At 51.5% G+C, this 18,772-nt stretch overlaps 1 protein-coding gene across 1 annotated transcript in view; it reads right to left on the reverse strand.

The window, feature by feature from the left end:
* Positions 1–18,772, reverse strand: part of LOC127585496 (proline-rich protein 12-like) — a 77,464-nt gene that overhangs the window by 14,317 nt on the left and 44,375 nt on the right. Inside the window, exons 6-13 of the mRNA XM_052042992.1 lie at positions 16,376–16,686; positions 11,337–11,453; positions 10,038–10,295; positions 7,744–7,860; positions 5,209–5,342; positions 4,274–4,476; positions 3,409–3,534; positions 1,808–1,905 (exon numbers count right to left, since the gene is read on the reverse strand). Of these exons, the coding sequence (XP_051898952.1) occupies positions 1,808–1,905; positions 3,409–3,534; positions 4,274–4,476; positions 5,209–5,342; positions 7,744–7,860; positions 10,038–10,295; positions 11,337–11,453; positions 16,376–16,686 (1,364 nt within the window). The remainder of the gene's footprint in view (positions 1–1,807; positions 1,906–3,408; positions 3,535–4,273; positions 4,477–5,208; positions 5,343–7,743; positions 7,861–10,037; positions 10,296–11,336; positions 11,454–16,375; positions 16,687–18,772) is intronic.

Consider the following 18,772-nt stretch of genomic DNA (forward strand, 5'->3'; position numbering starts at 1 on the left):
GGTGTCATCTCTCCTTCACTCTGTCAGTGATGTGCTTTCTCACTGCTAATCTAACTCTCTCTTTTCCCCGGTATGGAGGCACACAGTACAGCTTAGTTGTGTTCAACACTGTGGACTGTGCCTGGAATCGTATGTGCAGTGTCATGAATTTGTTACCTGGCTTGATAGTACTCAGTGAGTAAAAAGTGAACTCCTCGTGCTCCGGTTTTACAGTGGGTGTCAGGGGTAATTGGCCAGATTAGTCTGAGGGCTGAGGGTCTTCAGTAATGTGTGGAGGAGCAGAGACAATTTAATGAGGTGTCCAAAAATACAAGAAGGTTTGATAGACCCCATGGGAGTGTGGGACTTCTGTTGTGTGGAGAGACCAGAGCAGTTGGGGCTGCCCTCTTTACTGCAGGGAAGGTCAAGGTAACGATGAAACGAGAGTGTGAGCAGAGAAACAGGCCCTTCAGCCCATCGAGTCCTTGCCAACCATCAAGTACCCATTGACTCTAATTCCATTTTAAATCCATCAACCATCACCACCACCACCACCACCACCACCCACCTCAGACTTTACTACTCACCTACAAACCAGGGACAATTTACAGCAGCCAATTAACCTACAATCACACGACCTTGGGAGGAAGCCGGAGCACTCAGTGAAAACCCACGTGGTCACAGGAAGAACGCGTAAGCTCCACACAGAAAGTACCGGAGGTCGGGATTGAACCCGGATCACTGGTGCTGTTGGGCAGTGGCTCCACCGGCTGTGCTGCAATTTAGTTAACCTCACAAACATACAAAATTCTCATACATTCTCAAACAAACATTCTCATACAGCGTGAGAGGGAAGATGCAGTGATGATGTTGCCCATGGCTGAAGGCATCCTATCCGGATGCATCACGGCTTGGTACAGCAACTGCTCTGCCCGAGACAGAAGGAAATTGCAAAGAGTTGTGGACACAGCCCAGCACATCACATAAACCAGCCTTGCCTCCATGGACCCTGTCCACATATCCCGCTGCCTCAGGAAAGCAGCCAACATAATCAAAGACCCCTCTGACCCCCGTCATTCTCTCTTCTCCCCCCCTCCCATCAGGCAGAAGATACAAAAGCTTGAGAACACATACCACCAGGCTCAAGGACAGCTTCTATCCTGCTGTTATCAGACTCTTGAACGGACCTCTCATATGCTAGAAGATGACCTGTTGATCTCCCGATCTACCTTGTCGTGGCCCTTACACCTTATTGTCTACCTGCGCTGTACTTTCTGTTGCTGTAACACTGAATTCTGCATTCTGTGTTTTTTACTACCTCAGTGTAACTGTTTATGGCACGATCTGTCTGGATAGCACGCAAACAAAGCTTTGCACTGTATCTGGGTACACGTGACAGTAATAAACTAAAACCAATACTGGTTTCAGAATATGGAGTTCGGAGTGAGATGGGAAGAAATTTCTTCACCCAGAAAGTGGTGAACCTTTGAAATTCTCTGCCCGACTCATTCAACACATATATTCAAGACTGACATCATTCCCTCCATCCTCCTCCGTCCCTCCCTACGCCCCACTTCCTTTGTACTCCCTCTCTTCCCCTGACCCCCTTCCCCACCTCCTCTCTCCCTCAAAATATTATTTGCTGTGAAGTGACACTGGGTGAACAACGGGCTGCTTCTCCCTCCGAATGCTGTTTCACAGTGAGGTTGGATTTAGCAGCAACATCACCGCAGCCCTTGAGCTCGATGTGAACTCCACTCTCCATCGGTGCCCAGGACACGATGACACTGATACCACACACACATCGAAAAGCTTACGGCTCAGGTACCTGGAGCAAGGAAGTCAGAGACACTCTTTTTGTCACACGTTTCTTGTGTTCTGTCAAGATGCCGTCGATCTTCTTCATGGTGGGTAAATAAAGTTCATCTGCAGCAAGAGTAAGACATGAATCAGTGGCCAGTCTCCACGCCAGATGCTTCAATCTGCAGCACTCACAGACACATCCTGTGTGTACCTTCGACCTGGGGTAAGATCGAGTTAGACATGCAAAGGGGTCAGGAGGGAAGGAGACCGAGGGGAGAGCAGGGAGCAGTGAACCAATGACATTTTCGACACAAGAGGAAGCCACTTAGTCCACGCCAGTCAAAACAGGAGCCACCTTCTCCAACTAATCCCACTTCCCAGTTCTGGGGCCGCTGCCCTGCAGGTTCCTCCACTTGTGACAGGGGTCCCTGCCTCCAACACCCTTTCAGGCACCGAGTTCTGGCCTCAACATTCTCTGGGAGAAAATAAATGCCCATCCTCGCCCCTCTAATCCTCATACAATGATTTCACCTCCACACGTTCCTGCCCCCCAGTTACCGAAGGAAATAGGTCCTTCCTGTACACTCCATTCCAAAGAAAACAACCAATGGTGTGTCCTCCCTTCAATATCACCGCCCGACCCTGGCATCTTCCTCCCCACCCTCTCAAGTGCTGTCACATCCGTCCTGCAACGTGCCGACCACAACCACACACGGTCCACTAGTCGTGGCCAAATTCATGCTCGGGCAAGTACTCCCTGCTCCTGTATCCTGCGTCTCAGCCAATGCAGGCAGGCTTTCACCACCTGCCCTGCTATCTCCAGCAGAGTGTGGTCTCCGAGGTACAGCAGGGTGGGGGAGAAATGAGGAGGAAGCAAAGCTGTTGAGTGAAGTGGGGAGGAGATGCAACAATACTCAGCCGGTGGGACAGTGCCTGGGGAGGTTCCAGAGAAGTGCTTCGGCTTCACCTCATCCGCCCGAAGCATTAACCCCCTGCGGTTCCATCACTTACTTTTAAAAATCAGATTTCCAGCATCTGCAGGATTTTATTTTCAGACAGTGGAATACTCCCTCCTGGAACACAGAACAGTACAGCACAGGAACAGGCCCTTCGGCCCACCATGTCTGTGCTGACCACGATGCCAAATTAAACGAATCCCTTCTGCCTGCACATGGTCCACGTCCCTCCATTCCCTGTACATTCATGAGTCTGTCTAACAGCCTCTTGAACGTACTGTCGTATCTGTATCCACCACCACTCCCGGCAGCCTGTTCCAGGCACCCACCACTCTGCATGCAACAAACTTGCCCTGTACATCTTTTAACGTTCTCCCTCTCACCTTAAAGTTATGCCCTTCAGTATTTGGCATTTCCACCCTGGAAAAAGGATTCTGACAGTCTACCCTATCTGTGCCTCTTATAATTTTATGTAAACTTCTATCAGTTCTCCCCTCAGCCTCCGATGCTCCAGAGAAAACAACCCAAGCTTGTCCAGCCTCTTCTTATAGCTCGTACCCTCTAATCCACGCAACATCCTGGTGAACCCCTTCTGCACCCTTTCCCGAGCTTTCACATCCTTCCTGTAATGGAAAGGTAAATACAGCGTGAAATCGCTCTCCGTTCCTACCATTGTTAGCTTCGATCGTCTCAATCATGGCTGGGTCCAGAGCGGCACTGACCAGCAGCTCGATGTAACTCTTGTACATCTCCTTCATTGCCCGAGTGTTCAAGATTCGGCCAGTGGGGATCCGTTCTGCAGCACAGGGGAAGCATCAGTTCATCATTCCCTGACCACGTACATGGTAGATTTATGTCCACCAATGACCTTATTCCTATCCACCTACAGTAACAAACCTTTATCTTCACTCATTGGAGTAAACAATCTACAATACAATGTATGAAGTTCCGTTGTTCACACTTATAATGGGGACGAGCTACGTAAACACGTCATGTTGTATCACTAGCTGGGGTGTGTGGCCCCTTGGTTCTCCCAGCTTCTTTCTTAATTATGTTCCAAAAGGAGGAGCTTCACTGTGTCTGACCGCGGGAGTGTGTGATGGGACGGTGTGGAGGGAGCTTCTCTCTGTGTCTGACCCCGGGAGTGTGTGATGGGACGGTGTGGAGGGAGCTTCACCCAGTGTCTGACCGCGGGAGTGTGTGATCGGACAGTGTGGAGGGAGCTTCACCCTGTGTCTGACCCCGGAAGTGTGTGATGGGACGGTGTGGAGGGAGCTTCACCCAGTGTCTGACCCCGGGAGTGTATGATGGGACAGTACAGCAGAAACTTCACCCTGTGTTGCATTTCCTCCCTGGCCTATTGGAGGGGGACATTTGACTCAGGGTCACACCCGAGCTGGGTCATTTCTGGAGGGGAATCAGCCCCCAGAACATGCTGTGTTCCCACTCATCGACCCTGTGAACACTCCTGGCCAGTAATGGTGAGGGAGGAGCCAGTGGACGGGGAGAGGGAGGGGAGGGGCCTGGTCACTCACCCTCCTCGCTCTGCTGGTTGGGTGTGGAGTCTGATTCTGACGACGAGGCCACCTCCCTCAGCCACTTTTTCCTCTTCTTGGGAGGAGGTTCGGCCTTGGCTTTGGACGGTCGCTGCTTGGGTTTGGACGCCGGGCGCACCGGTGGCTCCGGTTTAACCACCACAGGTACCCGGTTCGGAGCGCTCTTGGCCTGGTTCTGGCGTCTAAAGGACCAATCAGAGCGTTACCATAAACAGCGGGCATTCTGGGCAAAGGCTGTTGTCCCACCCCACCCCCACACCCCCCTGTTACACCCAATACCCAACCCCACACCCCGCCCTCCATTACACCCGACACCCCACCCTCCGCTACACCCCACCCCACCCCCACATTACACCCCAACGCCCTCCATTACACCCACACCCCGCCCTCCGTTACACCCCACCCCACCCCAACCCCACATTACACCTGTCCCATCTCAAAGCTGACACAGATCTCAGCCAGACTGGCATTGGGAGGAGGCGGCACAGCCCGTTCCTGCCGCTGACCTACTGATAAACCCTGGATCACCAGGCTGGACGTTCCAGCCGTGTTCTCTCCACGTCGGAAAAGGTTCGGACCCCCTACCCTGCCCCAACCCCAGGGCCTCAAGAAGTTCCTTCCCTCCCCCTCCAGCCCAAGGGCTTCGAGACCACCCCCACTCCCCCAACGAATTGAGAGAACTCACTCCCTGATCGAAGCCTCACTCAGACTCCCACACCCACCGAGGACCCCTGACTCGCCAACCCGAGAGGTCCAATCCTCACCCCCTGGCCATAATCGGGGACCTACCACCCACAAGCACTCAGTGGAAGACTGATGGTCTCCCATCTTTGGCCAATAACCCTTCAATTTCTTTATAAAGAAAGCCCAGTTCCACACAACTGGCCACACTCCCTGACAGATGGGGCCTGTACCTGAGGGACTGCTGAGGCCTGTGCCAAGGTTTCTTCGAGCACACCCTCACGTAGTCCTTCTTGTTCACATTCTCCAGGAACTTGACGTAGAGACGCTGGTACTCATTCTTCGCGTGACCAAAGTACCCGAGATACTGAAAGAGAAGACTGCAAATCTACCTGTTGTTCGGCAACCAGTTTAGAAGCCACTTGTTTTCCCTCATGACGTGTATTTGTGCTCGAGTATCGAGGGGACGGGGAATGGGGCTGGGAAGCCAATTGAAAAAGAGTTAAATGGCTTTTTTCCCTCTGATTCACGTAGTGGGCAGGCACGGTAGTGAAGCTGTTAGCGTAAAGCTATTACAGCGCCAGTGACCCGGGTTCAATTCCTGCCGCTGTCTGTAAGGAGTTTGTACGTTCTCCCCGTGACTGTGTGGGTTTCCTCCGGGTGCTCCGGTTTCCTCCCACATTCCAAAGACATACAGGTTAGGAAGTTGTGGGCATGCTATGTTGGCAACGGAAGCGTGGTGACACTTGCGGGCTGCCCCCAGAACACTCTATGCAAAAAAGATGCATTTCACTGTGTGTTTCAATGTACATGTGACTAATAAAGATATCTTATCTTACAGTATAAAGATTCACCAATACTTCAAATTGATTGCTGACTCTAAAGTAATCCAGCAGTCTGGAGTATTGCATTTATTACAGGAAGGACGTGGAGGCTTTGGAGAGGGTGCAGAAGAGGTTCACCAGGATGTTGCCTGGATTAGAGGGTATGAGCTATAAGGAGAGGTTGGACAAACTTGGGTTATTTTCTCTGGAGCAGCGGAGACTGAGGGACTTGAAATGTTGACTGTCCATTTCCCCCACAGACCCTGCCTGACCCACTGAGTTCCTCCAGCATCTTATTTTTTGCAACAAACAATCTGCTGGCAGAGTCTTGACTTGAAACGTTGACAATTCCTCCCCCCCACAGACGCTGCTCGACCCACTGAGTTCTTCCAGAGATTGACTGTTGCTCCAGATTCCAGCATCTGTAGTCTCCTGTGTCTCCACCTTATCATTTTTTGATCTGAATGATGCTGTATCTTCTTGAAAGTTGGAGGTAGGCTCATCCAGGCAAGAGGAGTGTTCCTTCACACTCCTGATTGGTGCCTTGTAGATGGTGGAAAGGCGTGAGTCACTCCCTGCAAGATCCCCAGTCTCGGACTCGCTCTTGTAGCCTCTGTATTGATGGTCCAGTTGAGTTTCTGATGAATGGTGACCCACAGATGAGGAGTCAGCAATGGTATTCCAACTGAACGTCAAGAGCAGGTTGTTACATTCTCCCTTGTTGGAAGTGGTCACTGCCTGGCACGAGTAGCACAAATGTTCTTTGCCACCTATCAGCCCTCGACTGAATGTTGCCTGGACTTTGGACTATCAAATATCCCCACCATCTGGGCCGTGCCATCTTCTCACAGCTCCCATCGGGCAGGAGGTACAGAAGCCTGAAGTCCCACACCACCAGGTTCAGGAACAGCGACTTCCCTTCAACCATTCGGTTCTTGAACCAACCTGCACAACCCTAATCACTGCCTCAGTATAGTGACACTGTGACCACTTTGCACTTTGATGGACTTTGCTTTTTTTTGTTCTAATTGTGTTCTTTGTAAAAATTGTGTATAATTTATGTTTAATTTATATTTTTCTTGTGACTGCTGCTTATCTGATGCTCTGTGCCTGTGATGCTGCTGCAAGTAAGTTTTTCATTGCGCTTGTGCACACATGGACTTGTGCATCTGACAATAAACTCAACTTTGACCTTGACTTTGTAACCATGGGCTGCTTCCTTCACCCAGGAGGTACAAATGGAATTCATCATTGCTCCACGATGATCGTACATTCACTGATGAAAGGAAGGTCACTGATGAAGCAGCCGAAAATGGCTGGGTCTAGGACGCTACCCAAAGTCCTGGAGCTGGGATGACTGCCCCTCAACAACCAAAGGCCCCTTCCTTCAGGGAAGTGAACTCATCACTCCCCACCAGTCTGACTGACGCATGACTCCGGTCCACCACCAGGGGGACAGGCAATGTCCAAGCGTTGGAAAAAGCCTGGAGAACGACTAGACACCAGCTCCCACTTCTCCAACACCTCATAAGAGGCATTGAGGAGGTGGGATTGGTGGGGCACAAGAGCAGGCATGGTGGGCAGCACTAAGAACATTGCAGGTTCGAGACTCGCCCAGGATCGAAATCCTGGACTCACGCTCCCAGTGCTGCATTGACAACGGATTGGTTAAGCCCAGGTCAAAACAAAAAGTCCCACCATGTTAATCCACCAATGAGCAAGGGCACTCTTCAGGGAGTCTCACACCTAACATTTATCCCTCCATCAACATCACTATGTCATCTCAATTTGTGAGATCTTGCTGTGCACAGATTGCCCTGTGTCCTCTATTACAGCAGTGACCGGACTTCAGGGGGATTTCATTGGCTGGGCAGCCTTTGGAATGTCCCGAGGTAGAGCGAGGTGCTGGAGAGATGCCTCACTCGAGGGCTCAGCCTTCCTTACCTTGCTCGTTGCACAGAACTGCCGCTGTCCGTCTCGGATCTCCGGCGTGAACTTCTGCAGCAAGGCCTTCTGCACCCGCCAGACGGGAGGAGGCTCGCGCCCCGCCTGCATCGCCAGCTGTGGGGACAAGAACCATTAGCCCGGCACCGACTCCAGGTATCCCGCGGAGGGGCAGCACAGAGCAGTGGACACAGCTCAGTCTGTCACATAAATCAGCCCCCCCTCCAGGGACTCCGTCTACACTTCCCTCTGCCTTGGTAAAGCAGCCAGCATAATCAAAGACCCCTCCCACCCCGGTCATTCTCTCCTCTCCCCCCTCCCATTGGGCAGAAGATACAAAAGCCTGAGAACACGCACCACCAGGCTCAAGGACAGCTTCTATCCTGCCGTTATCAGACTCTTGAACAGACCTCTTGTACGATAAAGATGAACTCTTGATCTCCCAATCTACCTGTGTATGGCCCTTACACTTTATTTGTCTGTCTACTCCGCACTTTCTCTGTAAATGGAACACTATATGCTTCATTCTGTTTTGTTTTTACTGGCTCGATGTACTTACATATGGAATGATCTGTCTGGATCTTCACTGTATCTCAGTTCATGTGACAATAATAAACCAATTACCCAGATGGAACTCCTGCCTCTCACCACCTCATCCCAACAAGTGGACTTCCTTCCCATCTCAATATTTTTGCAACTTTTAAGATATTTTTTTTTCCATGCAACAAACAAAGAGGCCATTCAGCCCATCGAGTCTATGCCGGTTCACAGAGTAACCTTATTCTCCACCAATTGTCCCAGTATCCTATTCTCCCCACATTCCCGTCAATTCCCCCTACCCACCTACACATTAGGGCCAATTTACAGTGGCTAATTAACCTACCAATCCACACATCTTTGGGGTGTGGAGATTAACACACTTAGAGTCATACAGCACGGAAACAGGCCCTTCGGCCCAACTGGTTCATGCTGATCTAAGCTAGTCCCATTTGCCAGCATTTGACCCATATCCTTCACAACCTTTCCTATCCATGTACTGTCCAAGTGCCTTCTAAATGTTGTTCATGTACCTGCCTCACCCACTTCCTCTGGCAGGTACATGAACAACATTTAAAAGGCACTTGAACTTTCCATATACTCGTTCCATATACTGACCACCCTCAAGGGTGAAAAAGTTGCCCCTCAGGTTCCTATTAAATCTCTCCCCTCTCACCTTAAACCTGTGCCCTCTAGTTCTTGATTCCCCAACCCTGGGAAAAAGGAATTTAAGTGAGCAAACAATATTCTCCCCCTCCCTCAATTGTTCTGCCAAATTGGTCGAGGGAGCATCCAGGAGATTAACTTATCCGCGGCATTCCAAAGTTGGCAAAGCTCAACATTACGATCATGGCCAGTTCTTTCACTTGCCAAGCCTTCCTTCATGTTTTGTCTGCAAAGTGCAGTCCCTCTCTGGGACGAGACCACCTTCCCAAACACGTACGTGATGCCCCTCAGGACTGAATGTCCCACCCAGATTAGTGCAAGGTCACCATTGTTTGAGAGGGGACGAGGCTGCAGGAACAGGGATATTGGAAACACTCTTTTCTCACTGATCAAACATACCCTAAGTTCCTTCTGTCTCCACCCTCTATATTTTAGGTCCTCACTTTCAGATCCCTGATTAACCTCTGGTCTCCCTACCGCAGACATCTCCTCTGCCCTACGACATTCCAAGGTCTCTGGTCGAGCCGTCATCCACCACCCCAAATGTTCACTCACTCCACCACCGTGGCAGCAGCGTGTGTGCCATCTACAAAATGCCCCACAGTTACCTGCCTGGGCTACTCCAAAAGCTCCTCCCAAACCTGGGACATCAACCACCAAGGTCAAAGGCAGTAGACGTCTGAAGTCGCACGCCGTCCCAATCGTCGGCCTTCCTTCACAGATATCCTGGAACTCCCTCCCCAACAGCACTGTGGGACCACCTTCACCTCATGGACTGCAATGGTCCAAGATGGTGGCTCACCGCCTCCTTCTCAAGGGCCATCCGTAGGGGATAGGTGACAAAAGGTGCCCAGGTCAGCGACAACCACAGCCCAGAAGTGAACAAAAGGAATTCACATACCTCCAGTTCTGGCCTCATGCCCAACCCCAATTCCCCCGACCGTCTGTTGGGGACATGGCTCCAACTGACCACTCCCAGATACCTGCCCCTGAACCTCTCCACCTTCTCCCTACATTCCACCCCTTTGACCAACCATCCCAACTCTCCCCTGGGACACACCAACCCGCAGGGAGGCCACCAAATTATTCACCTTGAGCGCCTTAATGTCATCGATTTTCACTACAAACTCGTCCCGCTCACGGAACACGCCCTCGCCGCCGCTCTCCTCGTCATCCTCGTCCGTCTCTCCGGAGATGGCCACCGAGTCCTGCTTCTTGGCCAGGTGCAGGGGCCGGTGCCAGGGCTTCTTGGAGCAGATCCGGACGTAGTCCCTTTTTTCAGTGTTCTCCAGGAACTTGACGTACAGGCGCTGGTAGTTGTTCTTCACCTCGTCCGGGTACTCCACGTACTGGGAAAGGACAGACAGCGGAGATCGTGTGACTGCGCGCCGGTCCCAGCGCACTCTGGCCCGCGGGGGAAGGGGGCAGAGCTGGGGGGAAAAGGGGGGAGGGGGTGGTGGAGGAGGTGAAGGGGGTGGGAGGAGGTGAGGAGGAAAAGGGGGGAGGGGTAGGGGAGAATGAGCAGGAGGATGAGGGGAGGGGGGGAGGAGGAAGATGGGGGGGAGGGGGGAGGGGGGAGGAGGGAGGGGGGGAGGAGGGAGGGGGGAGGAGGGGGGGAGGGAGGGGGGGAGGTGGGGGGGAGGGGGGGGGAGGGGGGGAGGGAGGAGGAGGGGGGGAGGGAGGAGGAGGGGGGGAGGGAGGAGGAGGGGGGGAGGGAGGAGGAGGGGGGGAGGGGGGGAGGAGGGGGGAGGGAGGAGGAGGGGGGAGGGAGGAGGAGGAGGGAGGAGGAGGGAGGAGGGGGGGGAGGGAGGAGGGGGGAGGAGGAGGGGGAGGGAGGAGGGGAGGGAGGGAGGAGGGGAGGGAGGGAGGAGGGGGGGAGGGAGGAGGGGGGGAGGGAGGAGGGGGGGAGGGAGGAGGGGGGGGAGGGAGGAGGGGGGGGAGGGAGGAGGGAGGAGGGGGAGGGAGGAGGAGGGGGAGGGAGGAGGAGGGGGAGGAGGAGGGGGAGGGAGAGCTGTGGGAGGTGCACGAAGCAGCAAGGGTTAGAACTCAGAGGGGGATAGAAGTGGGGGAATGGAACCAGAGGAGAGCTGGGGGGGGGGGGGGGGGGGGGTGGGCAGTTACGAAGGAGCAGCAGGGTGAGGTGAGGGTCTCGGGGAGGGAGGATGGAGCCGCGGGGAGGGGGTCTCGGAGATGGTGGAGGTCCGATGGGGTCTTGGGGAGGGTGGACGGGCTCTCAGGGAGGGCGGACGGGGTGGAGGGGAGGGCAGAGGGGGTCTCTGGGAGGCTGGAGGGGGTCTCGGGGAGGGCGGAGGGCAGACAGAGTCTCAGGGAGGGGAACGAGGTCTCAGGGAGGGGGGAGGGCGGACAGAGTCTCAGGGAGGGGGTCTCACCTGGTTGCTGGAGGAGAAGTGCCGTCGCCCCTCCCTCACCTCGGGCACGAACTGCTGTAGGGACGCCTTCTGCACCCTCCAGATGGGTGGGGGCTCGGCCCCCGTCTGCATGGCCAGCTGTGGGGGGACGGGGGGGGGGACATCAGACATCAGCGACCCGGACCCCTCCCTCACCCCGCTCCTCGCAACAGCGCAGCCCACCCAGAGACCGGAGGATCGCACACCGCCAACCCTTCAGCCCATCCTGTCCGTGATAGACACCAGCCAGTCCCATTGTCACAGGGACGGGGTCGAGTGAGGGGCCGGGGTGGGGCGTTCAGTTACAGGACATGGGTTTTGGGGCAGCCACGTCACAGACATCGGTGGCGAGGCTGACAGTGACCCTCCCCCAGCACATCGCCGCTGTCAACCAGTGCGAGCAGCAGATTCCTCTCCTTGAAGTAACCTGTTGGGTGTCTGTCCCAATCCAATGATTTTAATTACAAGTTTATTTCATTTCTTGAATTTAAATCGCTCTGCCAACGTGTCGGCATTCAAACCTCCCATCTCTCTTCTCACCTCTCCCGTCGGGGAGAAGATACGAAAGAGTGAGAACATGTATTGGTATTGGTTTATTATTGTCACTTGTACCGAGGTCCAGTGAAAAACTTGTCTTACAAACCAATCGTACAGGTCAATTCATTACACAGAGCAGTTACATTGAGTTAGTACAGAGTGCATTGATGTAGTACAGGTAAAAACAATAACAGTACAGAGCAAAGTGTCACAGCTACAGAGAAAGTGCAGTGCAATAAGGTGTGAGGTCACAACAAGGTAGATCGTGAGGTCAGAGTCCATCTCATTGTATGAGGGAACTGTTCAATAGTCTTATCACAGTGAGGTAGAAGCTGTCCTTGAGTCTGGTGGGACGTGCCCTCAGGCTCCTGTATCTTCTACCCGATGGAAGAGGAGAGAAGAGAGAATGTCTCATGGACACACAAAAGACTGCAGGCATTGGAATCTGGAGCAGCGCACACGCCCAGGTGAAGGGTCTCGACCCAAAACGTCAGCTGTCCACTTCCCTCCACAGATGCTGCCTGACCTGCTGAGTTCCTCCAGCGTTTTGTGCGTCCCACCAGGCTCAAGGACAGCTTCTATCCCGCTGTGATCAGACTCTTGAACGGACCTCTCACACGCTAAAGATGAACTCTTGATCTCCCAATTTACCACGCCGTGGCCCTTGTGCCTGGCCTACCTGCACTGCACTTTCTCTGTAACTGCAGCACTATAATTCTGAATTGTTTTCCTTTCTACAACCTCAATGTACTTATGTGTGGAATGGTTGGTCTGGATGGCAAGCAAAACAGAAGTTTTCACTGCATCTCAGTACATGTGACAATCCCAACACTCTGTCCAGTAACTTAAATCTCTCGACTACCCTACCACTTTCTGTCGGGACTTGCAGAGGGCTGGTGTGAAACAGCCTATCTACCTGGTAAAGTTCAATGCAACCCTTTATCCGGTTCCCTTCAGTTTGGATCTCCTCCTATTGAACCTTCAAGCACCTCACTGCCCAACACAACAATTCCCAACTTCCTTCTGATCGATGATGCTCTGGACACCAACACTCAGGTCATCAGCAACAGTTTCTTCCTTCTTCATAGTAACGAACCCCTTGGAATTTTTAAATCTGTCCTGCTTTTCCAATGAGGATGGGGACGGGGGGAGGAATCACTGTCCGGTGTGGGGGAGAAGCAGGAAGCTCTGGGAACACCCAGCAGATCAGTCAGCCTCTCGGGGGGGGGGGGGGGGCTGGTGGGGGGCGGACCAGAGCAAACATTTCAGATTGATAACCTTTCAGCAGGAACACTAATCCTTGTGAAAGGGAAGGATCCGGAATATTAACATTTACCGCAGATGCTGCCATTTTGTCCTTGAAATACTTCCGTTCACTTCTATGTAAAATAAACCGCCAGATTTGCCTCCAAGAGGGAAAACATAAATCCAAAAACTAACCAATTGTTCATCAAAATAAAACCGCTCCATGCTGGCGGTAATCACAGAAACGTATAGCAGGGACACAGGCCATTCAGCCCACTGCGTCCATGCTGACCAGTGGGCACCCATCCATATTAAACCCCATCACCCAACACTTGGTCCATAACCGTTTATGCCGAAGTGATTCAATGCTCATCCAGACACTTAAATGCTGTTGGTGACCCAGCTTCAGTTCTCTCCGACACTGCATTCCAGGGATTTATCACTCTCTGGACGAAGGAGGCCCCCCCCTCAGATCCCCAAAATGAATAACATCAAATGAGACATGCAAAGGTGAAAGTAGGGACTGCCGGAGACACTCGGAGTCTGTGGAGGGCCAAACCGAGTTTCACTTAGAATGTAATTTACTCCCAGCAGAAGTATCTACAATGGAGCGCTGCCTCAAGAAGGCAAAAATCTATCAAAGATCCCCACCATCCGGACCATGCCATCTTCTCCTGCCCGATGGTAGCTGTGAGGTACAGAAGCCTGAAGTCCCACACCACCAGGTTCAGGAACAGCTACTTCCCTTCAACCATTCAGTTCTTGAACCAACCTTCACAATCCTAATCACTACAGTTTAGCAACACTATGACCATTTTGCACTAAAATGGACTTTCTTTTTGGTTCTAATTGTGTTCTTCATTGTAAAAATTGTGTTTAATTTATGTTTTCCTTGTGAATGTTGTGCATCTGATGCTCTGTGCCTGTGATGCTGCTGCAAGTAAGTTTTCCATTGCACCTGTGCACACGTGGACTTGTGTATATGACAATAAACTCCACTTTGACTTTAATTTCGATGAAAAGAATTGAAATGTAACTCTCTCCACAGCAGCCACCCGACCTGCTGACCAATTCCAGAAGTCTCTGCTTTAATTCAGATTTCTAGCAATAGCAGTGTTTTGCTTTTAGATTTCTGCCTGGAATGGGGTTGTTTGGAACAAGTGGAGACTGAGGAGAGATATAGAGTCATACGGCATGGCCCAACTAGTCCATCTGACCAAGATTCCCATCTAAGCCAGGCCCATATCCTTTGAAACCTTTCCTATCCATGGACCTGTCCAAATGCCTTTTAAATGTTGTTAATGTACCTGCCTCAACCGCTTCCTCTGGCAGCTCGTTCCATATACCCACCACCCTCTGGGTGAAAATCCTGCCCCTCGGGTTCCTATTAAATCTCTCTGGTTCTTGATTCCCCAACCCTGGGAAAAAGACTGTGCATTCACCCTATCTAACCCTCTCATGATTTTATACACCTCTATAAGATCACCCCTCAGTCTCCTGAGCTCCAGTGAATAAACTCTTATTTTGCTCAACCTCTCTCGGTCCCTCGAGTCCTGGCAACATCCTTGTAAATCTTTCCTGCACTCTCTCCAGCTTAATGGCATCTTTCCTAATTGAGACATTTAACAGTGTTAACAAAAAGAACCTATTGCCCTAGCAGAGAGGTCAAAAACTGGAAGGCGTACATTTAATTGGTAGTAGATTTAGACGAGGGTTTTAAGGCCTAACAAAGACCACTGGGGTTTGGAAGGGTGGTGGAGACAAAGCCTTTGCTACCTGGCTGAAGATCTACAAGCTGCAGGGTTTTGGACTTAAAACTGGGGAGTTTATTAGCTACAACCCTATCCTTGGCTGGCAAGGACTGGACCCAGTTTGTGGCACCAATTTCCACCAATCCCAGAGTTTTACAGAAACCACAGGGGTGTGAGTTGCATAGCCAAAGCGTTAACGGTTGCAGGCTCCACATAAACAACACTGGAGGGCAGGCTTGAACTGGGGTCGCTGGACCTGTGAGGGAGCTGCACTGGGTTACTGTATCACCGAGCATTACAAAGCAATACTTGGCTGAGCATGGTATTAGGGCAGGTCAAACAGATAGGTTCCTAGGGGGAGAAAGTGGAGGGGCAGGAGGTACAGAGAGGGAATTCCGAAGCTCAGCTGAAGGATTGACCATCAGTGGTGGAGTGTTTAGACTCAGGCCAGTATGGCAGGGGAACAGAGATTACAGATACAGGGGGGTGGGGGAGAGCAAGCAGAGGTCAATCCGAGCACTGTGGTGAGAATTTTAAAACTGAGGCATTGCTTACAATATTAGAGGGCATGCATTTAAGGCAGGATGGGGGAAGTTTAAAGGACATGTGCAGGACAAGTTTTTTTCTTTAGACAGAGAGTGGAACAGGCTGCCAGGGGAGCTGGTGGATACAATGGAGGCATTTAAGGGGCTGTTAGACAGACACATGAACATGCAGGGAATGGAGGGATGTGGATCACGTGCAGGCAGAAGTTTAATTTGGCATCGTGTTCAGCACAGACATCGTGGGCCAAAGGGCCTGTTCTATGTAAACTGGGAATAGAGTACTGGACAACTGCAAATTAACCCGGTTGGAAGCCTCGTAATCTCTCTCAGCTGTGAAAAAACATGATAAATCAAAAATATTTTGGGCACTTTCAATACTTCTGCCTGATTGGATCTATCACCTTCCAGAACTGTCTCATCAGAGAGGAAGTTCCTCAGTAGCCAACATAATCAAAGACCCCTCCCACCACAGACTTTCTCTCTTCTTCCCCACCCCCCCCCCCCACCTCCCCCGGTCAGGCAGAAGATACAAAAGCTCGAGAACATGTACCACCAGACTCAAGTTTCTATCTCGCTGTTATAAAACCTTTGAGCGGCCTTCTTGTCCAATAAAGACAAACTCTTGATCTCCCAATCTACCTTATCATGGCCCCTGCACTTTCTCTGTAACTATAACACAATATTCTGCATTCTGTTATTGTTTTCCCTTGTACTACCTCGATGCACTGACATAATGAAATGATCTGCACGGATGGCATGCAAAACAAAGTTTTTCACTGTACCTCAGTACATGTGACAATAATAAACCAATTACCATTAGTGTCACCACCAGATGGTTGCCAGGAGATGTGGCAACACAGGAAAATTCACTCAATTTGGGGTTGAAAGTCTTCCATTTTCAAAACCCACCAACTTACTCCATCTAAAGAGTTGCAAACCATACCTTTAGCTCCTTAATGTCATCGATTTTAATGACAAACTCGTCCCACTTCCGAATGGCTCCCTCCCCTCCGCTCTCCTCATCGTCCTCGTCAGTCTCTCCGCAAATGGCCACCGAGTCCTGCACCTTGGCCAGCTTGACTGGGGACGGAGCCTCCCTCTCTTCCGGCTGTGGTGGGGACTCGGGGGCAGGAGAAGGTTCCTCCTCTGGGACTGGCTCCTTAGGCAAGTCTGGGGATGGAGGTGCAGCCTGTTCTGGCTGAGAGACCTCCGATGGCGAGCTGCTTGCTTCTTTATCTTCTGCAGTAATGTTATCTGGCAAAGCAATGAGACAGGAATGGGAACGATCAGATAGAAGGTCCGGTCTCCCTTCCCCTTCAACATTTGATCTTTCTTTCTTTCTCTGAAGAGACCCAACTTTGGTTGGTACCACCTACCTAACTCCTCCAACTCCTCCAAGCCTGATACCAGAGACTTGGGCACAAAGATCCAGGCGGACATCTCCAATGCACACTCCGTCCTTAATTGAATTTAAACTTTAAATCAAGGGTCCCATGGGAGGAGCAACAATCAGAGAGTGAGCTGGGACGTTCTCCCTAGCCCCGTCAACTTCACTGGAAAACACACCGTCAGGTCATTTTCACACTGCTGTTTGTGGGAGCTTGCCATGCACAAACTGGCCCCAGTGCTTCTTGAAGTTCTACACTTCCAGGAGTACTCCACTTGGGATGCAATTTTTGGAAGCACGTGAAGTCCGCAGAAGGAACGGGGTGCGTTCACTCCCAGACACGTGCTCCTCCCCATCTCACACTTCTGGATCTGCTGTGCCTACACAGAACAGTAGCTGGTGACTCGGAACAAGGAACCTTCCAACTCGGCAGCTGGCGATAGGTTTACAGGGCAGAAACAGGCCATTTGGCCCAACAGCTCTGTGCTGCTATCCCTCCCACATATCTCCTCCGGTGTACCAAGCAATATTTACCTTAAAGGCACCCAGGCTACTCACTTGTTGTGGGAGAGAGGTCCCCATCCAACTGGTAAATATGACTTTTCTAAACTTCTTACAATTTATTAATCATCATATATTTATGGATCCTGGTTTTCGGGAAGTGGAAACACCTTCTCTGGACACTGCAGGCAATGGCAGCGTTTAATGCCCATCTGTAATTGACCTTGAACTGAAGCAGTTAACAGTCAATCACATAGTGTGTCTGGAGTAACTTGTAGATCAGACCAAGCCAGGAAGTGAGCTTCTCCTCCTGAGGGACGTTAGTGAACCAGACTGGACCTTACAATGGTTGCTGGTCGGGATTTAATTCCAGATTTATTTAATGACTTGAATTTAAATTCCTCCTGTTGCAATGGTGAGGCCTGACCTCATGCTCTGGAATGCTTGGACCAGACTGACCACTCCCATTCCCAAACCTACCAACCATCCTCATAACGAGAAAGACCCACAGACACAACGCCAAAATCCCCCAGCAGAAGCTGGGGAATTCTAACTGTTTACACAATGATCTGGAAAAGGATCACTAACAGTGACCGCTGGATTTTCCCCAAAAGCCGTCATGGATCCCTAACGTTCCTGAGGAAAGTGCTGCCCCTCCTTCATCAGGCTGGCCTGCATAGGTGACTCCAGACCCACAACCGATGCTGACCCTCAGCTGCCCTCTGAAACTGCCCAATGGGCCCTTCAGTTGAAGAAGATTAAAGCTGTGCTTCATTCTCCTTGCCTCTGCTCCTCTTTGGTACAGCCATTCAATTAATATCCGATTCATCCTGCCCCCTTTGAAGGGGAGCAGGGGTAGGCCATTCAGCCTCCCTGTTCCAGTACGATCGGGGCTGATATGATCCTGCCTTTCACACCAGAATGTTAAGCTGGAAAGTGAGGAGAAAAGATTCACAGGGACATTACTGGGAATGAGTTACATGGAGAGACCGGATAGGCTGGGACAGATTTCCCTGGAGTGAAGGAGGCTGAGGGGTGACCTTATGGAGGCTTATAAAACCAAGAGGGGTATTGATAAGGTGGATGGTCACGGTCTTTTCCCCAGGGTAGGGGAGTCTAAAACTAGAGGGCACAGGTTTAAGGTGAGAGGGGATTTAAAGGGGACCTGAGGGGCAAGTTTTTCCACAGAGGGCGGTGGGTGTGTGGAACGAGCTGCCAGAGGTACAATTTACTCCATCTTACAATTACAACATTTAAAGGCACTTAGACAGGTCCATGGATAGGAAAGATTTAGAGGGAGATGAGTCAAATGGGACTCGCTCAGGTAGGCACGGACGAGTTAGGCCAAAGGGCCTGTTTCGGTGCTGTATAACTCGCTGACTGTCCAGGGGTGTGTGACGTGTTCCATTAAGCACTTGACCCATGATCCTAGACTTCTCTTCAGTCTTGCCT

This window comes from Pristis pectinata, chromosome 33 (assembly GCF_009764475.1).
Source record: "Pristis pectinata isolate sPriPec2 chromosome 33, sPriPec2.1.pri, whole genome shotgun sequence".
In the NCBI taxonomy this organism is placed as follows: domain Eukaryota; kingdom Metazoa; phylum Chordata; class Chondrichthyes; order Rhinopristiformes; family Pristidae; genus Pristis; species Pristis pectinata.